Source organism: Podarcis liolepis (assembly GCF_965112155.1).
Source record: "Podarcis liolepis genome assembly, chromosome: 2".
In the NCBI taxonomy this organism is placed as follows: domain Eukaryota; kingdom Metazoa; phylum Chordata; class Lepidosauria; order Squamata; family Lacertidae; genus Podarcis; species Podarcis liolepis.
The window spans coordinates 58,997,147-59,023,758 of record NC_139555.1 but is presented as its reverse complement, the minus strand read 5'-3'; the positions used below and the strand labels follow the sequence as shown (position 1 = coordinate 59,023,758).

Sequence of the window (26,612 nt, the reverse complement as noted above, 5' to 3'; positions counted from 1 at the left end):
GCTTATCACAATTACAGTCTCCTGTGTAGCTGCGAGCATTAACGGTAGCCAGATCTGTGTGGCACAGAAAGCCACAGCACGACCTGCTGGTGAAGGTCTTCCGGAAGCACCATAAACTGAAGCAGATGTTGAAGGTTATTCTTCCTCTACTGTACTTCTAAAAAGGTCCAGGTGATGTTGAACCCTATTTGGTTTCACACTTCATTCTTCCCCATGAATAATATTGTGTAGTTCTTCAAGGTGACCCGTTGTTACCTGGATTTGGCCCTGTGAGTCAATACTCTCCTGTATTCTACCTTTGTTCCTATCGTCTTGTGCTCATCTGGTGAGCAATGGACAGAATGGTCTGTGTAGTGATGGCTGGCTCTAAGTAGTCCCTGAAATTGAGCTTCCCCCATATGTCCAAGAGGACCACAATCACTCTGGAATACCACAACCACCACCAAGGCAATCCTGTCGCCTTTTTGCAGTTGCAACATTTGTTACTGCAGACTTGCCCAACATTGCCAATGACTGTAGGGGATTTTATTTTTTAAGGGGGGGGGACAGATGGGGTCTCCTCCCTGAACTCACAGTGCCAAAGTTGAGCATGGTTCTCAGGAGCAGTAGAAGGTTCAGCTTTGCAGGGAATCCTTCTCCAAGAACATTCTTTCCCAAACATTTACAGGGGAAATATTAGGCAGGAGGTGATGATACTGAAGCACAGCTGGATGCTTTGCATAATGCACCAAACTTCTGCTGCTCAAAAGGACTACTGGGAGAAAAGGTGAGCTCTTTCCAGCAGTGCATGGAGTATCATACATTTAGAAAATACAGCAAATGATTATTTTTTTAAAGTTCAAAACTCGAAGTTACAGCTTTCTGTGGAACCATTTGTCCACCTGCATACCACCCGTAAGAAGGCATAAAATGATGGATATTGTCTCTCCTGCATAAAAAACTGGGAATGTGAAGTATCATCAATTCTCAATTTTCAGGGCTTTCAACTTTCAATTTTCAGGGTTTTCAAGAAATCAGAGGCTCGCTAGCAACACTGTGGCTAACATTTGCCCCTTCCATAGATGTGGGACAGCTGTGGTTGTAGGCCAGTGATGTATGGATAATGGAGAATTAATGGAGGTACAGGGTGCTCACTCTCCACATTAAGCAACAGTGCAGATGGATTCTAAGGTCTTAATCTATGTCACATAACTTTTTTTCAAGTCTGGATTTCTTCATAAGTAGAGTGATTTTAGATATTGAGCAAGGGAGGAGAGATGGTGCACTGCTAAGTAGAATGGATAAAATATACAAAGTACAGTAATATAGTAAAGAAAGCACTGGTTGAGAGTTAAGTACAAGAAGAAAAATAAATGGATTTTTTTACTCGACAGCATTTTGGTAAGAAAAAATTAAATATTGGCATGTTGCATTTCCTGCATTCTGGGGTCACAAAACCCTTAGCAGGTAGAGAACAAGTAAGCCATTGGTCGTATTAGCATGGCCAGAGATGTATTTTGCAAATGTGTGAAACTGAAGCAAGCTGAAGTCATATGTGTTGGCTGAAGGAGATTTGTTGTCATGTCTTCTTAGAACAATATCCTATACCTCAAGGTTATTTCTAGTTACTCCTTGCATGGGCAGGCACCGTCATTGACTTAGAGGCACAATAAATTCACATCAGACTGCAAGTACGGCGATTCAAAGTGGCAGGGGCCAACAAGTCCCTTAGCAACGCAGCTTTAATGAAACCGTGATGACAGATGATGGCAGCTATGATCTTTGCACAATTATACGGGTTTCATGTGCCTCATCGCTGAGAGAGGACTTTTTCCCTTTCCTCATTTCTCTTCTTCCCTGGACGTTTGGTTTGGTTTTAAATAGCTTGATTATGACATCAGCTTATTGTGTACACTTTTGCCAGATCATAATCGGTCTGTGGTTGCTTATGATGGATGCTCCTGCTTTGCATTCCCCATTGGCACCTCAGTGCACAACCCAGTAAGACTGGGAACCAAACAACGCCTTCAGCCACTCTGCAGGCTCAAATGAGTGCCCTCGGTCACATGACCCATTGCACCAAGCCTCTATTCATTCGCTAAGCCGTGTCTCGTCTGCTCAGTGGTTTAATTTTCACCACTGGGGTGCCGCAGCCAAGAAACTTGAGGACAAACTCTGAAAAGAAAAGCTGAAAAGAATGTTTAATGAGAATAAATGTTCGGCCCGTCATCCATCTCAATGAGGGAGACAAACAGGGTATTTTTCTTTTTATCTATTCTGAAATTTGTATGGTGCTTTTCTTCCCAGGGAAAACCGTGGCAGCCGAGGGTAAGTGATACAGACTACGACTCAATCACTGTCCGGTATCATCCGTGAGAACAACAACCCCAAAACAAAAGCAAGTGGTGCCAACATCTGTCAATATCAAGCAGGTGAAAAAAGCACTGGGCTGGCGGACGGACATAGCTCTGCTTCCTGGGTTAGGAATGAACATAGTACTTACAAAACCTATCCAAAAGGGAGAGGATCTGGGAAACCAACATTTGCACCAAGCAGGGCACCAACCACACCACCAGTACAACCAGAAGCTGCACCTAACCACCTCCATGGATTCAGTGTACGTAAGATGAGCCCATAAGCAGAGTTCCTCCACATAAGAGTGATCATGGGCGAACAGGACCCACATTCCTAAATGGAGGCACTCCGCATGTGTATGTTAGTACATGTGTGCAGCATCTTCCCATGTGTGTCAAAAGCAGACTGGGGGTATCCAGGGCATGGTGTATCCCTGCATCCATGCAATCCCCTTAACACATGGACTTAATGCAGGTGGAGAGACTTCACACGAAGGGAAATGCATTGGGGAGGAGGGTTTTTACCCAATTCGCAACTGTGTGGGGTTCACATGCTTTGAACCGAGTCATGCGATTGGTCCATCTGGCCACACAGAGGCTCTTGAGTTCTCCCACAGCCCTGTGTAGAGATACCAAGGGACCTTCTGCATGCACAGCAGATGCTCTGCCGCTGAGCTTCAGCTCTGGACTGAGTTGCCAAAGCAAGTGTATCAGTTCCTTTCCAGGCTGTTTTTCATAAAGATATGAAAAGTCCCATGTGTTTAGCAGGCTTTTGCAGGAGTTGGGGTGCTTCTGCTTTTAGTGAATATTCTGTTTTATTCCTAGTGTGTGCTTTTTGACAGCTTTGTTGGTTTTTTAAATGGTTTTCCATGGCCTATGATTTTCATTACTGTATGTTACCTTGATCCTTCTTAGAGAGGTGGGATATAAATGGATTTAATAACTGGGGAAGGGTTGGCATGATCTGTAGCAGATATATCACCTGGAAGAAAGCAGTCTGGCATGGGCCTGATATGGCTCTTTGAAGTCAGAGCAAACCATATTTCCAGCTATATTGCAATACAGAAACAAGGAGGTGTGTGATCCCCAATGTTAAAAACTTATCCAATTGGATATTTATCATGATATTTAAAAAGTTATCTTGAACTCTCGAGAAAAAAAAAGGATTTAAAAAATAAACAAAGAAATACAAATGGTGCTTACTTTGAAAGCTTCCTTCTAAAGGGCTATTTCTCGTTTATGTTAGGGTCACCTGCACAAATACATTTCAAGTATACGGCTTCCCCAAAGAATCATAGGAACTGTAGATTGTTAAGGGTGTTGAGAATTGCAGCTCTGTGAGGGGATAAACTACAGTTCCCAGGATTCTTTGGGGGGAAGCCATGTGCTTGAAATGTATGCTGTGGGTGTTGAGTGTGAAAGGCAAACATGTGAACTTGGCTCCAGGGGTGGTCCAAAGGCACTTCTACTTGCTCATGGCTGCCTCCCTGAACTCTGAAGATTTCCTTGTCCCATTCTGGCCCTCCGTGCCCCACCCCAGACTTTCCCAGAGGGTCTCTTAAACCTAGAGAATTTTGGTGGGGCGTAGAATAGGACCTCTGCACAGAGAGAGAGCCAGGAAATGCCCTCTACACATGCATTGTTCTGCCCATGCATCTCTGAACCCAATCCACTGGTGTTAATCTGTGGTTTATAATAAGCACCGCAATGACCCATAACCCAGTTTCTCTCCTCAAAGCCCCAGTGAATTCATACAGTAGATTCATCTGCTCTCACTTCACACCCTAAACCCTTATCCCAGTTAGCTTAAAAAAACAACAACCGCTTTATGAATTTTTGAATCACTTCTTTCCCAAGCAACTGCCTTAAAATCTTCTAAGGCTACTAGCTTAGAGCTTTTCATGACCCTCTTTTGGTTTGGTTTGGTGTGTTGTTGTTTTTAAAATAAATAATAGTGGCAATAAAAGGACTTTAAAAAGAAAAGCTATTTAAGTAGGTGAGCTTCAGTAGAGCAGCTCATCGGATGTTTCTCATTTGGCATGTTTACTGCCATATCCTGCAACTTGCGAGCGCTTGTTCCTGTGTGGCACACACATACACACGCACACACAAGCATTTGATGGTACACAAGAAGCACGTCTTGGGAAGGAAACAAACACATAGATTTTCATTAGCAAAGCCTCAAGGATATTCAGGATGTTCCAAGCATGTCAGCAGCACGTCTCACATGAATGGTATATAACATGCTGGAGGAGGGGGAGAAACGGATGCATTGTTCAGCATATTCACTGTGCGTGTGGTATGCATGTACTGCTTAACCTGCCAACACCCAGACTTTGGAAACAAGACCGGATGCGAGCTCAGCGCAAGGGGGGAGAAATCATATTAATGGAACAAATTTGCAAGGACTTGGGTCATTCTTCTGGTTTGGTTTTGCTGGGTATGCATTTGTTAGCTAATGGGGGACTGATCACCACCACCTCCTTCCAGGTTCTGAATTTACTAACAGAGACCAGGATCATCGCTTCCCATAAAAGCCTGCTTTATATAAATATGAAAATTCCACCCATTTAGCTCCAAGGATTGCAACCGAGGGTGAAAACAGGACATATAATTCAGCATTCTACAAAATGAGATCAAGGCTGTGCTCTGGAACAATGAGATCCTTTGAAATCAGAAGTGTAGAAGATGAGGAAATGCGGGAGATAGCAAGGACGATACCTACATTACACTGTTGGCGTGTGTCTGCACTTGCAAATCTATAAGATGTCAAGGACAAAGAGATACATTCATTAAAAGACTTTTAAAGGCTGGGGGCATGTTTTGTTGCTCCCCACCAACAATGTGCTCAAATATATTTCATTTGAATAGCAGTCAGTTATTGCAGGGTGTTTCATTCAAGCTTGATTTACTCATGCAGTTGGTGGTGCAATGGCTGTTGCATTTGTGCTGCTCTACAAACTGCCACCCATGTGACACACACACACACACACATATATATATATATATATATATCTTGGCAGCACGATGCTAAAATAGCCGGAGTCACGCAAGGAGTTGCTTCACTGCGTAACCTGGCTGTGATTGTGCAAGCCTTTCTAGCCAGTGCCAGGACTCTGAATAGATATGTGAACTGGGTCTTGTATTGATACAGGTACATAGGAAACTGTGTCAATAGGTAGTCAGACTGTTGGTCTACCAAGCAGTTAGTTTCTAGCTCAGCACAGTCTACACTGACTGGGAGTGACTCTCCAGGGTTTCAGGGCAAGAGGGTATCCCAGCCCTACCTGGAGATGCGAGGGATTGTCTTGCATCTGGGGCTTTCTGAATGACAAGCAGATGCTCTACCACTGAGCTATAGACTTGCCCTAAGAAAGGGCCCTTCCCTTCCCTATTAAATCTTGAGAAGCTGCATCACTAGTTCCAGAATAATTAAGGAAAGAAATACAGGCAGAGAAGCTAATGAGTACCAAATAAATCTTGAAACCAGAAAAAGTCCCACGCCGAGGCCTAAAGCCACACTTCCAAGAGAAAAGTTAATGAATTCAAAGTTAATTTATGGCAAATCTGAAAGCAACCATTTATGGGAATCCCATCGGTGCCCTTGCACTTATGGAAGGGATTTAGATTTGGCAGAAGCATCCACTATTGGAAGAGTAATAGAATCAAAGAAATGTGTGGGTAGGAAGGGACCCTGAGAGTCATCTAGTTCAACCCCCTGAAAGGGAAGAATTTCAACTAAGGCAGCTATGACAGGTGGCCATCCAACCTCTGCTTGAAAACCTCCAAGGAAGGAGAGTCCACCATCTCCCAAGGGAGACCGTTCCACTGCTGAACAGCTCTTACCATCTGAAAGTTCTTCCTGATGTTTAGTCGGAATCTGCTTTCTTGTAACTTGAGTCCATCAGTTTGGGTCCTACCCTCAGCGCAGGACAAACCAAGCTTGCTCCATCTTCCATGTGACAGCCCTTTGGATATTTGAAGATGGCTACCATATCTCCTCTCAGTGTCCTCTTCATGAGGCTATACATATCCAACTCTCTCAACTACTCCTCATATGGCTTGCTTTCCCAACACTTTATCGTCTTGGTCACCCTCCTCTGCACACATTCCAGCTTGTCAACATTCTTCTTAAATTATGACACCCAGAACTGGACACTGTACAGAACAGAGTGGATTGCTCCCCTTGTCCTGGACACCATAATTCTGTTGCTGCAGTCTAGGATAGCATCATTTTTATTTTTATTTTTTTATTTTTTTATTTTTTTATTTTATTTTGCTGCTGTTGATTCATGTTAAGCTTGTGGTCCACTCCCGGCATGTTAAGCCTGTGGTGTACTCCCGGCAAGCCAGGTGTCCGCCATCTTATATTTGTCCAGCTCGTTCTTCCTGCCTAAGTGTTGAATCTTACATTTGTCCCAACTGAAATTTATTTTGTTAGTTTTGTCTGCCAGTTCTCCAATTTGTTAAGGTCATCTTGATTCTGTCTTCTGTGATATTGGCTACCCTTCCCAGTTTGGTGTTATCTGCAAATTAGATGAGTACCCCCTCAGTACAGTGGTACCTCAGGTTAAGAACTTAATTCGTTTTGAAGGTCTGTTCTTAACCTGAAACCGTTCTTAACCTGAGGTACCACTTTAGCTAATGGGACCTCCTGCTGCTGCTGCTGCACCACCACTGCACGATTTCTGTTCTCATCCTGAAGCAAAGTTCTTGACCTGAGGTACTATTTCTGGGTTAGCGGAGTCTGTAACCTGAAGTGTCTGTAACCTGAAGTGTCTGTAACCCAAGGTACCACTGTACTTTCATCCAAGTCATTTATAAAGATGTTGAACAACAACAGGCCCAGGACACTACTCTGCGGCACTCTACTTGTCACTTTTTTCAGGATGATGAGGAACCATTAGTGAGCACTCTTTGGGTTCTGCACTCCCTGAAAACCAGCCCCAGAGAGTTAGAGACCCTCCAACACAGTGTGACAGGTGGCATAGGGGTTATAAAGAGAAGGGTACTTGGTCAACAGCCTTTCCACAAATGGGGCAGCAGGATTGGATTTCACCCATTGTTTCCATAAGCATACTTTCCGTTTCCCAAGACATTTGGTAGGAATTAGGTGGGTTGCCATATCAAAACACTGAAACTACACAACACAGCTGATGTGTGATGAATCTTCCATGTCACCCAAAGGATTGAAGCTATTGCAAAATGAAGGATAGCCTTTGTGTTCTACGATTAAGGATGAAATCCTATAGAAGCAATTCTTCAAAATGTTCAGATCTGTCAAAAGCCAGCTGTCATGCAACATCCTAGCCCCCAAGGTCATTGGGCTACCTCACTTATTGCATATCAATGACCTGCTCCCAGCTCAGATCACAGCATTACAATGTATGGCGGTGATCTAACAAATTCTTATCTTGAAGTTCTTGTAGCTCTTTCACTGCTTGTGCACATTTTTAAAATGTGGTTTTCTGAAGAGACATATTTTATGGATCCATCTAGCATCACAGAACCAACTGCAACACCACCTTGTTAAAAAGGGCAGCCTTGCCACCTCAATGGGGCAGAGAGTTAAAAGCCACCTCTTTCTCAATCCCCCTCCTCCTCATCTTCTCCTTCTCTGCAGTGTATGTTATTCTCTAAAATACTCGGTGCCTTCAGCAGAATCAGTTATTTTCGTTCCCTGTAAGTCCCTCCCCCTTTTTTGGGGTTGCGAAATTGCTGAAAGTAATTTAGTCTCTCTGCATATTAATGAGTTTGAGGAAAGGGCAGCGGGAGCTGTTTTAAAAGAGGAGGGAAGCGGCAGAGCGCAGACAGACAGCAGCTGAAACCGACAGGGCTGCAATAGCAGCAGCAGCAACCAGGAGAGAGCAGATCATAGGCATTCATTCACATTGCAATCTATAGTGTGGCAACACCAAGTCTCAGTCTGACCAGTGCGTCTGATCAAAGAGGCAAAGGAAAGACAGCAGTTTATCCAAGTGAAATATAAGAGAGCATACCTTTAGGCTCCTTGAGGTCTTCTTATCATGAAGCTCTTGACAGCAGTTTTCCTCTTACTGTTCATTGTAATCTGCTTTACCAGCGTGGAAGGTAAGTTACAGGTTATTCACTTACCATGCATTTCAGCACCTTTTCTCTCTCCCTCATTCCCTCCCTCTCTCTCTCTTTCTCTCTCTCTCATGCACACACATTTCACTTTTACCGCTTGTTGAAATAGTTTTGAAATGTACTTAGAAGCAACTGACACCTGAACTAAAAAAATCAATCCCAGAGCAAATATATTTTAAGCTATAGATTTGTATAGCAAGAACACCAGAAAAGCAGAAACCCCAGCTTCTTCCCAAAGTTAGCTGAGCTGAAGTGCGTATCACAGGAAATATTCCCCTTGCATTTAATCTGGTGTGGACTCCTTTGGAATGGTGAATTCACACACATTAATGCACACTGGGGAAAGTAACTAGAACTTTGACCGGTAAAGTTTCAGCCAAACTCTGCAGCCCATTAAGTACTGGTCCCATGCTCTTGGGAATGGTTTTAAATTGGCCACCCTTTAATTTGAAGGGCTGATTTTTGCCCAGCTCAGATGCTGCTTTGACAATTTGTATATCAAATAATTCCAAAAGAATTCAGAAGTCTTTATATCCCTTTTCTATTTTTTTTAAAAAGAAGCAATCAGTAGCAAAGGTTATATTTAACCATCATCTGAATAGTGTGGCTTGACTGTTTATTTATCTTAATGTGCATTTTTTTTTTTACAAAGTTTGATCACAGCAGGTGCACTTTTAAAAGACAGGACCGCCACATGGCTTCAAATACAAAAGATTGCAGTCCTGTGCACACTTACTTGGGAATTAGTCCTAGTCAACTTATTAGCTCTTACTTACATAAATTGGTTGGGTAGTCTACTAACTTCAGTGGAATTCACTTAACCATATACAATGGTTGCAATCTTAAGATCTTGCTCAGGGAAAAACTTTTGTTTTTTGCAATATGTTGCTTAGGATTACAACTAGCCTAGATAAAAAAATACAGTAATGTCCTCTTTCATGTTAAACTGTAGAAAAGTTGAACTTTTTCTATACTGTATATGTTTAAATAGCTCATGAATTAAAGAGAGTTTGGGAGCAGTGATAAGGACATGTATAATATGAAATGAATTTTATATACACAAATGGGTAAATACTTTTTCTTCTAGGATCAAAATGCAGATGTGCAAGAAAGGGCCCCAAGATAAGATTCAGTGATATACAAAAGCTGGAAGAGAAGCCAAAGTATCCCTATTGCAAGGAAAGAATGATCATGTAAGTCACACCTTTTTTTTTAAGGGTATTATCAAAATAAATATGTTTGTATCAATCAGATTGTTTTTCTGCATTTTTAATATTTTTAAAGAGAGAGAAAATGCCTATGACAGTATGGTAACATGTTAAACCCAGCACAATTGGTAACTGTTATGAAAATGTTCCATCTGTCTCTGATATAGTAAATCTGCTTAATTGTAAATTGCTAGAAAAGAAGACAAGGCTTATGAGGGTAATATTAAAATGCCTAGAAATGTAATGAGCAACATTAGGTGCCTTATCTATCTATCATCTATCTATCATATATCATCTATCTATATCTATCTATCTATCTATCTATCTATCTATCTATCTATCTATCATCTATATATCTATCTATCATCTATCTTTATTTCATTGAGCTTCCAAATATCTGCTATAGAAGGCTGCAATATTGCACAAGTGCTTGGCAGTATAATCCTATACATTACTCGGAAGTAAGCCCCACTGAGGTCAATCGGACTTACTTTCGGATAAGTGCATATAGGATTGCAACCATCATCCCATTCTCTCCAGTGGGCTTAAAGCAATTGTGTTCAGGATTGCACCATAAGGTTGCCATAAATCCCATCACACTCCGTGGAATTGAACTTCCACATAAATATTGGCTTGTACATGTGGAACACCTCTTCGTTGCGTGGAGTAACCGGTGTCAATAAATCAAAGTGCTCAGCCTCAAATATAAACATTACCTCTCTATCTTCGGGGACCTGTTTCAACTTGCACAACTTTGAATGAGATCATTTCTGCTTAGGCATTTCTTGTGAGGCGTGCCAAATTAAAAGTCTGAAACTTTTTGTTTGTTTGTTTTCACACTGCCATGTCATTTGTCAGAACGGGGCCAGGCCAACATTATGAAATAAAATAATTAGAATTCCTCCTCAGGATGCTGCCTTTGGAACTAGTTACATAACAAGTGGTAACCAACTTGTTCCCTACTTAGAAAGAGAGAGAGAGAGAAGGCTGTGTTGCATCACAACTGGGTCTTGTTTGCGTCAGCTGCTGCTAGAAACACAACCCAGCCCTGCTTATGCACGATAGCCCTCTCAGCCATACCAAGGTTTCCCAGAAAGAAGCTTGTTCCCTTCCAAATGGTAAATATAATGTGGGGGCATGGGGATGGGCATATGGAAAGGGGAAATGGCCATTTTCAGGACTCACAACATCTCTGTTGTTGTCTGGGACTGGCCCGCTGCACTGAAAGGTTCTGGGAACCTGCTGACTAGCTCATGAATGCAATGCCAAACAACTGGTGGCTAATTGTGGATTGGGACACACCTAGAGGTTAAGAACCAGTCAACGTGACTGGGAACAAATCCTCACTTAATGACCTGTATCTACTCACTTTACGCACAGCAGATTAAGGCCTCCAGTGTATCCATCCGATTCTGATTTTTAGCTTTGCTCCAGCTGCCATTGAATGGAATGCTCCTAGAAATGAGAAAGATTATATGGTTTTCAGTGGCTGGAACATGGTTGGTGTGAAAGAAAATGACCAGAAATAGCATCTTTGCACTCCTTGGCTTAAGGTCAATGGGTGAGTCCACAGTATAGACCACTTATTTCCACACTGGAAGCAGCTGGCGTCCATTGATTTCTGTTGCAGTGTTCAAGAAAATGGAAAACACCTGTCAGATAGGCGGACAGTTGTTGTGTGAACCATGCGCTAAAAGCAAACCATACTGCACTTGGATGAGCTGGTTTGAAATCGAAACCCTGGCAACTAATGTTTCGATTACAGTGGTTCTCATAAAGTATTGGGAGCAAAGCATATTAGCCAGTGACCAGTAGTTTAATGCAAAGCTCTGTAGGCAAAGCAAAGTCTTCTATTTTATAGTAACTTTCTAAAAGCCTCCAAACATGTCTATACATCATGATCTGCTTTTCTACTGGGAAGCACAAATAGTTTTTCTTCGGATCAAACTGAGCCTACCAAGCAAACTGCCAAAACTCATCTGATTTTTTTTCACAGGGCAGAGTTATACATTTCATGGTGTTCTATAATTCTTTTTTTGGATGTTGGGTAGAGGGACTTTTTTAGAACTTTCCTTTTATTCCATTCTCCACTGACTCCTCTCCCCGCAGCTACTTTTACTCATGTTGGGTAAAGATACAGGCATCTTTTAAGCCTAAAAGAGGTGTGTGCTTGTAACTATGTTGCATTCCCTGATTACATTCGAAATATTTTGAATGGGGCAAAGCTTTCTTACAATTATGCTGATTAGCACATTCCCAGTAGAAACCTGTTTCTCCATCAAAGCACATTCGACTACACTTCCCTTAATAATCAAGGCTTCTTCTGCCTGATTCCAGATTATCCCCACTCTCATTGCAGCCCCATAAGACACAGCCCACATTGTTCAGATGCAGAGGCTTTTCAGGGGGTACAGAGAAAGGGGGTGAAGGGTAGAGAAAGGTAGATTGTGTGAGGATCCTATGGCTTGCATGATTGGCTGCAACTCATAATGCCCAAGACACTGATTTGACACCCATGTTGATATTTCTAAATAATAATAATTTCCACTTTCATAATCCCAAAATACGTTATATGGGACAGACTTCTGAAATGCTGTGTCAGTGACTAGATACACATTTCTGGTAAATCTCTTTATAAGTAATAAATGAGTTAATCCTCATACTGACATTCCTGCATTGGAATGACCTGATCAACTATACTCGTATATTTTTGGAAAAGGTCTCCCACCACCACCCATATTCTGGTTATTTGGAACTGCCTGGCTTGTGTTTTTGGCGTTGCTCTTCTCTTCAGATGTACTGTCCTCAGCACGCCTGGCTGCTAACAGAGATCAGCAGACGCCCCTTCTTCCATTTCGCCCATTCATTTTAACAGGTTGGCTCTGCCTTGCATTTTGCCCAGCTTATCGTTGATAATTCTGAAATTAATTTTAGGAATTGGCACATGCACAATTTGTCATAGTTTAAAATCTGTAACTCCCCCTTTTTGTGTATTTGTACAATAACATAAAGATTCATTTTTTTGCTGTTTTTTTAATAAATGCACATATGTGTACTTCTGCAGATTGCTAACCAGTAAGGCGGGAGGGGAAGTGGGGAGACACAACCTGGAAAAAGAGTCAAACCGTACGTGTGCAGAATTCTAAACAGAATCCAGAAATCAAAAACAGAAAGATGGGAGGTTGCTATTGTATCAGTACTGCTCTGCACACAATTTCAGATAATTCAGAATCCAGGGGGGAACTCTAATGGGAAAAATTTCTTATGCATGCCTAACTCACAAGAAAAGGTTTTATCTCCGTGAACTTTCTCTCCACTGCAATCTGGAGTCCGGCACTTTTCTCCATGACTCCCTGGCTCAGTCTAGGCTAGTTTAACAGGTTTGCCGTAATGCACTAAGATTCTGCAAGAGCTGAACTCAGGTGGATTCAGAGTTTCAGGATTCAACAGCAAACCCTTGTTTCTTTAAAATCATACAAAGCACATTTTCTGCCAAATGCATAATTAAAAATATTAAAATCCAGGAAGCATCACAAAAGCACAATTATAACACAAAATGCCACCAGTACATCAATCATGCAATCAACATTCAGCCTGGATAAAAAGTATCATTGCTGCTGCAGCAGAGTTAGTAAAACAAGCAGTCAGGAAATGTCTTCTGAACAAACAAATATATTTGCATAAGGGAGAAAAGAAGTCAATGAGATGACCAGGTGGTTTTACCTAGGAAGAATATTCCACAAGTACATAAAAAGCGAATATGTTCATTTTTTGTTCACTACTATTTCCCCCTAGGATTTGGTACTCAGGGTATACTGCCTCTGGAAAGAGCATTCCATACATCAAATGTTCTGTGCTCTACATAGTGTTGGACTATAATTTCCATCATCCCTGAACACTGACCTCCAGATGATCATAGAAACAGAACTGTAGAGTTGGAAGGGACCGCAAGGGTTATCTGGTGCACCCCCTGTAATGCAGGAATATTTTGCTCAGTTGTGGGTCTCACACTGACAATCCTGAGATTAAGAGTCTCTTCTGCTCTACTCGCTGAGCATGATGTTAGACTGCATGTTGCCTGGAGCTGATGGGAGTTCAGAATCACCCCTGTATATATAGAAACATAGGGTAGTGCCAATATATGCAGCTACATCACATTCAAAGTGGCAGCATAGCAGTGGCTGCAACTTAGAAGTCCATGGCCAATGAGTGTTGGAGGCTAGAAAGAAGAAAGCTGAATTTCTGAGCTTCCTTTGTCTCATGCATAGTCCGGGGGGGTGGGCAACAAACCCAAGAGCATGAGATGGAGACTCAGGTGGTCCTCGGATGGTGAGAGAAAATTGCCTTCAGAAACTCCCAGGAAGAACTGGCTAGTTCAGTACAGTAATTCATTGGCATGGCTGGTATTATAGCTTAGTGGGGAAAACTGGGCCAGAAAAAGGAGTGGCTGAGCCAGCCAAGAGGAAGGTGGGGATGCAGAACTTTCTTCCTACCTTGTGTACTGGAATAGCAGGCCAGACCATTCACTCCATCGCCAAGGAAGAAGGCCACCCCTCCCTTTTGCTCTCTCTCCTTCCTCCGTCCAAAAATATGAGCCAGAGTTTCTATGTGAACACCAGGAAATGGGTGTTCCACCCTCCCTCCATGTGGACCGATGTGCCAGTGACCTCCTTTCCTGACAGGTCCTTACAAATTAGCAAACTCCCATAAGGTGCGGAGGTAGCAGTTTCCCAGTCAGCTCTCATACACAGTTATGTCTCCATTACATCAGTAACCCAGGGCTGACAAAGAGTTCAGAAACGTGCATCAGCATAACAAAAGCCGTGCGAGGCTTTCCTGCCCAAGCCTTGGCTGCCAAGGACTGGAGTCTGGGCCTCGGAGTTAGCCTGCCTGATGGGAAAACCAAACAGCAGTATGCTCTCACAAACAAGATGCCAGCAGTAGAAGGACGCTGAAAGGCCGTCAAGGAAAAAACAATAACAAGCTTCTCCAGGATGGGTATGGGAGAGACGTGTGCTCCAGACCTTTAGAAGCTGAGCCAGATTTGGCAGCCAAATGAAAAGGCAGAAGCCGTGAGGTACAAACATAAATGAAATGCCCATTAGAGAAACTTTACACTCTCCCTGAAAAATCATCAAGAAAAATGCACACAGTTAAGCCCGCTTGGGAGTGGAGCTCTAGATATGAAACAAGGTTGGGAGCGCACAACTCTCCCTTCTCATTTTTTCAAAAACAGCTGACGTTGTTCAATATTTCAGATACATTTTCACAGCCCTAAAAGTTTGTTCCCTCTCAGTATATCTCCTCCTCCTTTCCCTTTCTCCCTTCTTTTCTTTTAAATGTTTGAAACTGCAATGCTGCTCTGAAGGAAATTAGTGTAGAAGAGACTGAACTAGGAATGTTTTTGTGTGTTTGTTTGCACTTTGTTGCAGCATGGAGTGTGAGTTTTGACTAAATTTGCAAACTGCTGCAGGAGCCACCTCTTAAATGTTACATAAATTTAGTTGTTATTATTATTATTATAATAAAGAAAGAAAGAAAGAAAGAAAGAAAGAAAGAAAGAAAGAAAGAAAGAAAGAAACGTGTGGCAGCCTTTCCTAACAATCTCCTCCCACATTTCTGCATGTAGAATTATTGCAGTATTTCAGAAACAAACTTTTCATGAAGAAACCATCATGACATGATCATTTTCTTCATTTTGACTGGAATCCCATTCTTTTCAAAGAAACAACAGATTTGTTAAAAACTGCTAGATTTTTCTGGAGTCATGGTAATCAAAAACAACAACCCAAAAGCGATTAAAATCCTTTTAAAAAATGCATCAGACTTTACGTAGTCAGGACATTGTGTTCTGTCTGTCATTGCTTGTTTGCATGGCTTTGCCATTAAGATATTCCACATTCCATCTCAGGTAAGGAATTTTAAGGAGTACAGCTGGAAAAAATATATCTAGATATATTTGAGATCCTGGAGCGGTAGATATAAAAGCTGTTGCTAATCAGGTCTGAAAATAGGAAAGTGGGATAATTATTTAGCTGACTCAGTGTAAGACTGTGTTGGAAAGCTGAACCTTTTGCAGACATAGACAAGAAAGAAAAGCTGGGACGCTGGCGACACAATACCCTGAGGTCTGAACAGAGTGGAAGGAAAGTCATTATACTGCGAAGTAAAGGAAGAGAGCGAATGTCTGGCTGATGCAAGACAAATTTATTGTTGGCCAGGCAAAGACTAAACATGACATGGAAAGCTTCACAGCTTTGCCAAATCTAATGAAATTAATGGGCTGCTTGTATGGCTATAGGGTGACCATGTGTCAGAGGGCAGTCCTCTGTTTTGAAGGTCTGTCTATCTGAAGTTCATTTAAAAATAAGAAACCCCATAAAAAGGGGGAGCAGGAGCCTTGAAGTAGTCTATAAACCTTGACAATGACCATCTGGCCAGCAGACTGAGCAGGCGCACACACATCCGCTGGTGTCTTCCCTATTATGGTGAGCTATTTTGTCACCTGAGATAGCTGAGTTGGTAGAGTCATGGGTGCAAGTCCCATGTTGTGCAAAAAGATTCCTCCATTGAAGAGGGTTGGACTGGATTGTGGCCCCTTCCAACTATACAATTCTTAGATTTTGGGATTCTTTAAATTATAGTGATTATTTGCACCCATACATACAAATTACCATGAGCAAATTTTATGCAGCTTGGGGTCCTCTTTCATGGTGATGCAAGTTCTCTTCTTAAGCCATGCATGCACAAATGGCCACCCCAAGACGGTGTGGCAACCCTGAGAATCTTCTGACAGCTGTGACACCAAAAAGACTCACTAGATCCCCAGAGATCAACTTTGATTCACTTTGCTAGCCCCAGCAGTTGCTTCCACTAAGAGTGAAAAATAATCCATTTAGCCACCTGGAATTGTGCCATTGATGATCCATGCTTGATGGAGTCCCATTCTTGTACATTCCCCAGCCAACAAATAGTTGGTCTAGTCAGCTGCTTGCCATTCTGGCAGGAAGAAGACTGTATCCAGTCTTGCTTTCCTCCCCTCCAGCAGGTGATGGGTGCTGTCGAAGCTCGGTGACACTGACAATCTGTTTGCAATGCATGGGCTTCCAAATGGGCTTCAAATGAGACAGCCCTATTCAGAGTTGGAATGTCCATAAACATTCCATGACATCACATCCATCCCAACCAACTGGGATTGGAGGCATTAGTGCAGCAAACAACAATATGGCATGTATGTAACACACTGCAGGATGGGGTGAGGGAGATGGCGGACCAGTGCTATATAACAATCTCTTAGGATTAGGCTGCTAGCTATCGTTCTGTTAAGAGTCCATGTTTGTTAACATCATTACGGCTGCTCCATCTTCACAACTTGTCTTTCCTTTCAGAGTCACAATGAAATCCCGATTCCGAGGTGGCCACCAGTACTGCTTGCATCCCAAACTCCCGAGTACCAAAAGATTACTTAAGTGGTACACAATATGGAAAGAGAAAGAGAGGTGGGTATCACTCGTGTCCAGAGCTCAGGACAGCCTCCTGTCCCTATGAGCAAGAGGTATCTTGGGTTATTAAGTACATGTGTTTATTCTGGGAAAAGATGTCTCTGTCTAACTTGAACACTTGACCCATAAATCACAGTGACAAGTGTGACATCGCTGCTGGCTTTCATATCGGAAGTGTGGTATCAATGTAATTTAAAGGGAAAGTGTTGAGTTGTCAAGTTAAATCCCAGATTTCAAAAAACATCAAACATTTCAGATGACAGTTCCATTTTTATTTCGCAATTTGGACACAAGGGCTTAAGCATAAATCCAAGTCAGCTTAAGTACCAAACAACTAGATCCAACAGCCAATGTAGTAGCAGAAATCAATCCACAAATTGGAACTACTTCTACTACTTCCTCTGGGGTTTTTTGCCTCATTTCCCCAAATCCTTGGCTCTTTTGATTTTATTGTGACTATCTTTATGACAGGTGTCATTCTCTTGAAACATATTGTCACTGTGCAGCTGCTAAATGCATAGTATGAATATGAGTAAACGCAGCAGCTGCAGCTATTTTTGAGCACAATTAGTTTTTGAGAAAGACAGTGTGGCATAGTGGTTAAAAAGTTTGAGAGTGGCTGGCATAACTTGAGTTCAAATCCACACTCAGCCATGAAGCTCACTGGGCAGCCATGGGCCAATTGCACACACTGAACAAAACTACATCACAGGGTTGTTGTGAACATAAAGTGGGACACACTTCATGTACTCTACAGCATTCTGAGCTGTCTGGGTGACATTCAGGAACCACGTCAAGACAAACAAGGCTGGCGTGAAGGCCTTGGCAGGTACTGACTCAAATCCTGGGACAGTAATTTAGCCTGTCTGTGAAATGAAGATGTTTACTCAGAAGTAAGTGCCATCGAGTCCAATAGGACTCGCTTCCTAGAGAGCCTTGTTTTGTTTTTGGTTTTTTTGTCCCTTCCTCAGTCATGCTGATAGTTTTGCCTGATTGTCTGCCAGCGCTCTTGCGGTAGTACTTGGGAAGCCGGAGAGAAAATGGTTTGCACTGCTAAATGTCAACTATTATGTAACCTCATTTCCTCTTGTTTACTTTTTAAAGGCTACCACAGAGGAAATAAAATACTCAAGATCTTATGTTTAAATAATGCTAAGAATCTGCCTTTGGCTTGTAAAGAGCAAGGCACGTCAGATGTAAACCTGCCTAGACATCCAGATGCCACACAACTGAGGATGTCTGGTGAGAAGAGGGCTGCCTGAGGCCAAGGGCTTAATTCTTAATTTCTGGATTCCTCTGGGTTGTCAGACTGATCACGTTAATTCTTTCTCTGACAGGTCACTGTATTTTACACACACACACACACACACACACACACACACACACACACACACGAAGTTGCATAGTCTGGTCTGAAATGGCTAACAGTATAACCCCCACATCAACAAAACTGCTTGGCTGCTTTCACCCACCGTCTAAAGGCTCATGTTTGCTGTCTCATTTAACTACATAGGAATGCTGAAACAAGTCATATAACTACACAACAAACCTGTACAGTGGTACCTCGGGTTACATACGCTTTAGGTTACATACGCTTCAGGTTACAGACACCACTAACCCAGAAATAGTACCTCGGGTTAAGAACTTTGCTTCCGGATGAGAACAGAAATTGTGCTCCAGCGGCGTGGCGGCTGGTTAAGAATAGTTTCAGGTTAAGAACGGACCTCCGGAACGAATTAAGTACTTAACCCGAGGTACCACTGTAAGTGTAAAGTGGAAACAATGGGTGGTATTCAGCTAGGCTTTGCTCAGAATAAAAGGTAAAGGTAAAGGACCCCTGACAGTTAAGTCCACTAGTGAACGACTCGGGTTGTGGTGCTCATCTCACTTTGCTGGCCGAGGGAGCTGACGTTTGTCCACAGACAGTTTTTCCAGGTCATGTGGCCAGCATGACTAAGCCGCTTCTGGCGAAACCAGAGCAGCACACAGAAATGCCATTTACCTTCCCGTCGGAGCAGTACCTATTTATCTACTTGCACTTTGACGTGCTTTCAAACTGCTAGGTTGCTCAGAGTAGATCCCCTGAAAGTAATGAGCATGATTAAGTTAAGTCTATTAATTCCAGTGGGTAAAATTTAATTGACCAACGCTTGAGGCTGATGTGAGTTGGAGTCCAATCTCATTCGCAAGAACACAGGCTCACAATTCCTGCTCTAAAACCTGCCCCCTTTCCCTTGAAGTACATTCACTGGTGGGCTGGAAAAAAACTTTGTTTATGATCAGGTGAATTCTTTGTTTATGATCAGGTGAATTCTTTCAGTACTGAGCTTTGGCACTGAAGATGTGCTTTGTGCTAAGTCCTGCTTGCATACAGCGATGCTAATATGGTGAATACAGTAGATAAAGATCAGACAACAGGTCCCAATTAAATGCTAGTTAAACATTGCACTCTGAAAAGGGGCCTTAATTATTGCTTTCACAGACTCTCCCAAAGTTTTTGAATGACAATGTTTTAAAGGCTGCTATCCTATACCCCTAACTTTTGAGTAAGCCCTATGAAACTCAGTGTGGAGTACTTCTGAGTAAACATATGTAGGATTGTTGTGGATTGTTGTTTCTTTTAATGCTCAAGGCAATAGGAAATTAAACACCTGCAGATTTGTGACATTTCACTTTCCTGACAGGAATCAAATTATTCTCTATACATTAACCAAATGTTATAATAAAGATGCTTTTAAGGGAGAATTGACCATTATTTTGGTCTAACAAGGATGTTCTTGGAGAGAACAGACTATGCCACATGACTTGTTCTGGCCAATGCGCTGCTTGGGTGACTCCCACATATATGACCTCTCCCCACCCATGATTCTTTGTTCTGGGCAGAGCTCAGTGTGATGGTACACTGGTTAGATCTCTAATACTATGTAGGTCTCGGGTTTAAGATCTGCAGTAAGCAATTTATGATGGTTAAGATGCCCCATCCCCCATAAGGAGTTCAGCTATTTTTCTTCAGACAAAAAGCAACTGAAACTGTGGTTCATAACATGCTCAACTAGAGACCCATTTCAATAGCTGTATTTATTATGCATTATGCCACATGAGAGCCTCTGGCTCTGTTTCACTCATGCAACTGCCTGCTGTTCATTTATCATTCTGCAGATAGCAGCCCTTTAAGATTAGCCTTCAGATTTTGGGAAAGCCCAGTTATGCTCACAGGAATATAACATGTCACCCTCTGCATTTGCCTTATTATACCAGCAAATTCCAGATCGATGCTGTAATTTCTGGTGTTACGTTGGCACAGTGGCTACAGTGCCTCTGGTTGAGCAGTGCTGCAGCAAATCTTTGAATCTTAAGTAACTAAAGCAACATTAGCGTTCCGCAAAAATCTTTGTTGCACGACTAACCCTGAGCTCACCCAAGAGGCTCATGGCGAAAGAACAAAGTAAACTTCTCTTTCCTAGGTTAAAAAGCCAGAACATTGATCATGGGAGCACCTTTGCTTCTCCCTATAGCTTGGATGAATAGAGGCTTATGTAAATAGCGATTTCCTTCAGCATCAGGGTTCATTGAACTTCAGCGCACCTGCCCTGGGGTGAAACAGCAGAAGCAGATGAACTATTAAGAACAAAGAGCCTGATTGCATGCGAACCTCCCTTGTAATACAAGCTTAAGGGACAGACAAAACACTGAACATGCGAGCCACGGAATCCAATCCCACTGCCATAGAGGTCAGTGGGGATTTTGCCAGGAGAAGCTGGACACAGCTCACAGATTAATTTTTTAATTAGGTATTAGAGGCTTTAAAAAGATAAATGCAATGAAAGCCTGCACTTCTCCTTCCCAGAAATAAGGCCAGTCCCAAGTATGGTGTGCTGCTTCATGGCTTGTTTGTATAAATACAGCAACTGGATTGCCTCCCCACAACCATTTTTAAAAGTAGAAGTTTTATGTTGCTCATTTTTGAGACTGCAACCCTATATGCACTTACCTAGAAGTAAGCTCTGTTGAACAGAGTGGGACTTGCACAGGATTCCTCTGGGAAATATTCACATCGTAGTTTCAAAAATCGTTCCATGACCCTTTCAGGAAGAAGAAAAAAGTGGCTGAATATGCAAGCTGACATCATTCCAGTTTGCTGTTATGGGATGGCAAAAAAGATGAAAATCCGCATTTGTTGAATGTTCTGTCTTGCCTGCACCGGTTTAAATTCAGAAGCTCTGCCTGACTGAAGGCAAAACTACATTTGGGATTTCAGATCCTTAGCTTTATGCGGTGTTGAGTGGGGCATCGAAGTGTCTGAGAGATTGCAATGAGAGTCAGGAAGTTCATGGTTTGCATTTTGCTCCTGCCATGAACTCACTAGGGAGCCTTAAGCAAGTCACCATCTCTCACTCCACTGCCAATATGGGGACAATAATACTTGCACAGTTGTAAAATTGATTGATATAATGGAATGGAAGCTCTATGACTCTCTAACATGCTAAAGAAACACAGGAAGCTGCCTTATAACAAGGAGAACCATTGGTCTATCCAGATTAACATTGTCTACTCTCACTTGGCAGCAGCTGTCCAGGATTTCAGAATGCAAGGGAAGCATCAAAACAACGCAGGCATTTATTTGATATTTGTGTACTTAAGAAAGATAGTGGATACCACTTATATGCACAGTTTCTATTTCTGACCTTGGGCAAAAAGGCCACTTGTGGCAATCTCTGCTTCTACAGTGGAACCTCGGTTTTCAAACGTAATCTATTCCAGAAGACCGTTCAACTTCTGAAACGTTCGAAAACCGAAGCATGCATTTCCGGAAGCATTTACATCCCGAAAACTCAATACCAAAGCTATGTGGTACGTTTGGCTTCCGAAAAGCATTTGAAAACCAAAGCATTTACTTCCGGGTTTTCAATGTTTGAAAGCCGAAAGGTTTGATTTCCGAGATGCTCGAAAACCAAGGTACCACTGTATTTCCAATGGAATTACCCAGCATCCCTAGGTGAGTCACATCCTTTGCGCCACCCACTTTTGCCTCCAATCCTGCCTCCCAGCCACTATTGGCATGTGGTCCCCAAAAGACTGTCCTCAATGCAAAATGGCTGTTGGGCTAGTAAACCTTTCCCCCCCTGCCCCAATTTACAGGGATGAAGATGTGTCCCCCTAATGATTTCTCTGAAATGAATCAGACAGGAAGGAGTCCAACACTCCTTACTCAATTCTCCCTAGCTGTATAACAACAAACTACAAAGTCGTCCTAGGTATAAAAAATAAACTCCGGTGTATACTACATATAGAGTTATGCTATTATCAACTGCCTTTTTACAACACTTCTGTGTCTAGCACACTATCCAACAACCCAGCTAAGATCTGCAGAATAACAGGCTCACAGTTTCCTTATTTGTTGGCATTCACAGCCTCTCCTGTCACATAACCTCTCTTAGGGCGCTGGTGGAGCTTGAAAGTTACAGCAATTTGATATAAGCAAGGCAGGCCCCTGTGCCCAGTCAACTGCTGCTGTTGTACTTGTACACTTCTTCCATGGTAATTGACTCTTAAACTCCTGTTTAAGATTCACAGGGAAGTGCCCTGAAGATATGTGATAAGGTAACTTACAAAGCAGCTGGTGTGTATTCAACTCTCCACCCATGGAATCTAACCATTTCGTATTTGAGTAGCAGAGCAGCTAGAATGAAGCAGGAAGAGCCCGGGAAAAGCTTGATGGCATGGTTGAAAGGCTCACTCTTGCCTTGGAGATTTAAAGCAGCATCTTATCACTTTAAACAGTCATGGCTTTCCCCCAAAGTATCCTGGGGAGTGTAATTAATACATTAATTAATTACACTGAGAGTTAATTAATTGCATTGAGAATGGTTAGGAGACCCCTTAGTCCTTTCATAGAGTCCTTTCATAGAGTTAAATCAAGCTCTCTTCCCAGGGAACTCTGGGAATTGTTGTCCTGGGAGGAAAATAAGGATCTGCTAAGGACACTCAGCATCAAGGCTGTCTTAAGCATATGCGGTGCCAGGGTGCAAAGATCCACCCGGCGCCCCCTCCCCCGGGTGCCCAGTTCCAGGCACACAGGAGGGTGGAGCCAACCAGCCGCCTCAGCGTCTCGCTGGCTCGGTCGCCCCCAAACTCGCGGTGCAGAGCCACCAGCAGAAAAGCCCACCGCAGCGCTCCGACCAACGGGCGGGCTCTTCCCCAGACTCAACTCTCGGGCCCCGGACTCTTGGCCTGGTGCCCCTGAAAGACCGGCGCCCAGGTGCCCCAGACCCCTAGCGCCTATGGGTAAGACAGCCCTGCTATGCATCCTTAACAAACTACACTTCCCACAATTCTTTGGGGGAAACTGTGATTGTTTAAAGTGATATGATACTCGTGGCCAGCCCAAGACATTTTGGCACCTGAGGCAGCTCCCTTAGGGGTTTCCTTTAAGACATGGCTGGAAAGATGGGCATTTTAAGTAGGCACCTACCTGCCAATTCACTGGGTGAGCCTTTCACTTGCCTTGAGGATATTGACAGGTATTTTAAGGCTATGGAGGACATGACATAAAGGCAACCAGCCTTTTGTAGCAGTTATTGGCTTTGGGATGCTGGCAGGTATTGTGCTTTGGCATTTAGTTTCCTGGGTGGCTCCAAGGTTGCTTGTTTTGTTGTTTAACTCTAGCCAGCCGAAAAGCAAGTTCTGTTTCTCTTATTTTGTTATTTTGTTTCAGCAGAGTTTATGAAGAGTAAGAAGCTAGCAGAAGAAATGGGATTCTGTGGCAGACATGAGGAAAAGATGGACAATGGAGATGGAGATGACTTCTCGCAAGACAAGACACAAAATCTATATTGTTATAAAGCACTTTTTACCAAGGATCACTTTTTACATTTTATAGCTGTAAAAAAAAAAAAAAGCTGCCAGATTTCATAAGGGTCTTTTACACACTAGATTTCATACAAGCCTTCTTTGTAGAGAGAAATCTCATGAGACGTAATCTTCATTTAAAAATTGGTGTCATTTGTTTTTGTTTTTTAAAACCTTCATTCAATAGCTGTTCATACATCACCGTTACTGGAAACTGGGCTTTATAAGCTCATTCAGCGAATCATTAATTGGTGTTGTTGTTGTTGTTGTTGTTTTTAAAAAGGGAGTTCCAAAATAATGTCTCTTCTTTGGCATTTGGGAAACGTTCTATGCCATTGTAAAGAGTTCTAGTTGTAGAAGATTTCCATTTCTGTAGAACAAAAGAAAAGCTGAGGTAAAATTTTCTATGTAGGATGCCTGATACATTCTGCAGTACAATTTCAGAAATAAGGTTTTTCAGTGATTTTGAACTGGATATAAGCTGTTCACCTGTTAATCCTTGCAGAGGGTGTAATATGTAATATGCTACCCTTTTCTTTTTGTTATTTTGTATGGTAAAAATATTTCTAAAGCAGTTTAATATGAAGAAAGCACATTTCTCCCCACCTGCGGTTCTTATTATTAAAAGGCTTGAGATATTTTAAGCTTCAGGTATATTGTGTATGGTTCCATCGATTTGTAGTCTGAAACTCTTTTAAAAATGTACCTTTTATGAGAGGTGGTGAATCTCTGATAGGGGAGTGGATATATCTCTTTTAGTCACAAAGCAACATCTTTATTTTGAATGTAATACTTTCAATGGTAAGCAGTGCATTCCTCTTTTTAAAAAAAATTATAAATAACAAAACTACCTTTTCAATTGTAAATATACTGCAGGAGATTTTCCTCTATTATCTTGCCGTATAATGTATTGTACTGCTAAATTATCATATGCTATTTAAATGTTTGAAATATTTAGGAAGTTGCATGCAGATTTCATATTTCTTTCTATGACAAATGGAAACATAAAGAATAAAAAAAAACCATTTTAAATGGTTGATGGCCATGGTTTTTATTTTTTGCTTGATTAGAAGTGTGGAATTCTGCTACAGGTTAACAATCACTGCATTGGTCTTTTAACATTTAACCTGTTTGTCAATCCCAACCAGTGGCGTAGCGTGGGGGGTGCAGGGGGGGCCGGCCGCACCGGGTGCAACATCTGGGGGTTAGGGTTAGGGGGCGCAAATCCACGGGTTAGGGGGCGCAAATCCATGGGTTAGGGGGCGCAAATCCACGGGTTAGGGGGTGCAAATTACTTGCCTTGCCCCGGGTGCTTACAACCCACGCTACGCCACTGATCCCAACTCACCCTTCAAAGAAGACAGTGTAACAATTCTTGTAATCCCCACTCCAAGCCATACTGAGCTGTGCAGTTGTGCTACTGCCTTCACCCCACTGCCCTTTTTTACCCTTTACGGACATGAGTAAAATTCCTTTTGGTTTCCATTTTATGACAAACCCACCTAATGCACACTCCCTGAGCCAATATATTGGGAACCAAAATGCCACTCTCCTTCAAAATTTCCTCTTCTCTGATTAAAATAAGAACCAATTTTTAGAAATGGGTTATTAGTGGCAGGGCAGCCCAAGGCATTTAGCACCTGAGATGACCCACAAAATGGCACTCTCCCAGAGAATAAGGAGTGACAATCTACATCAGGAACAAGGGTGGAAGGAGACAAGTAGCCCCTCCTATTCACCAAGAGGTCACTGTAGAGATGCCATTAGGGGGGTTGCTGAGATGTCAGATCCAGCTGTTGCTGCCACTACCTCCACAACAGCAGACAATGCATTCCCTGGGGACCAGATCTGCTGCCCCTGTGGACTCCGCTGCCTGAGGCGGTTGCCTCACCTCACTTCTTGGGTCCTGTATGGCTTCACAAAAGTGTGCGCATTCACGAAAGCAATATGCAAAAACACAATATACTGTGGGAAGCGGCTGGCTAAATTATGTGTATTAGGTGAATTGCGCTTGAAAAGCCAAACACATTTTTACATTGTATCTGAAGTATCTGAAGAAGTGTGCATGCACACGAAAGCTTATACCAAGAACAAACTTAGTTGGTCTCTAAGGTGCTACTGGATAATTTTTTAATTTTTGTATATATTTCAACATTTTTACATACATTTAAATGATGATGGTGATGATGTCACGGGCTGCAGAAATGACATGAACTGAATTTAGTATTGGAAAAATGAGAAGCTTAAATTGACAAGATTCTTCCATCCCTCTTTACCTATTCTTAAGCAAGAGCCTTTGCCTCTTAGTGGGTTTGACCATCCGTCACTCTGAGCCTATGCATAGTGAAGAAAGTTAGATGTCAGCAGTTTTAATGAGATTCAAGGGGTAAAGATGCATAAAAGAAGAATGAGTTCAGGTTATACAAGTGCATACCTTTAGTAATAGTAGGGAAGGCATCCAGCTTTGTCCTAACCAAGCCCTCCCCAGCCTTACACTCTCCACCACTTTTGACCATTGGCTATGCTGGCGGGCTGCCTAATGCAACCCATCTTACCTAAATCCAGGTTTTTGAACTTTCTGCTCAGCTTTTCCCAGGTTCAGAAAAGGGCGG

At 42.4% G+C, this 26,612-nt stretch overlaps 1 protein-coding gene and 1 long non-coding RNA gene across 3 annotated transcripts; one reads left to right on the top strand and one right to left on the bottom strand.

Moving 5' to 3' along the window:
* Window positions 1-61: 61 nt before the first annotated feature.
* Window positions 62-6,537, bottom strand: LOC310699789. Its single transcript, XR_014522255.1, has 2 exons — window positions 6,180-6,537; window positions 62-2,167 (listed from the first exon to the last, which is right to left on the bottom strand). It is a non-coding gene; the product is annotated as an uncharacterized lncRNA (long non-coding RNA).
* Window positions 6,538-7,934: 1,397 nt separating this feature from the next.
* Window positions 7,935-25,037, top strand: CXCL14 (C-X-C motif chemokine ligand 14). Of its 2 annotated transcripts, none has more exons than XM_083488281.1 (4): window positions 7,935-8,423; window positions 9,529-9,634; window positions 17,038-17,148; window positions 23,870-25,037. In XM_083488281.1, exons 1-4 carry the CDS (start codon window positions 8,360-8,362, stop codon window positions 23,883-23,885), a joined length of 297 nt encoding a protein of 98 aa, XP_083344407.1. In that variant the 5' UTR covers window positions 7,935-8,359; the 3' UTR covers window positions 23,886-25,037. The 2 variants fall into 2 exon arrangements, with proteins under 2 accessions (XP_083344407.1, XP_083344406.1); XM_083488280.1 differs by having other exon boundaries at window positions 8,095-8,423; window positions 23,867-25,037.
* The last annotated feature ends 1,575 nt before the right edge of the window (window positions 25,038-26,612 follow it).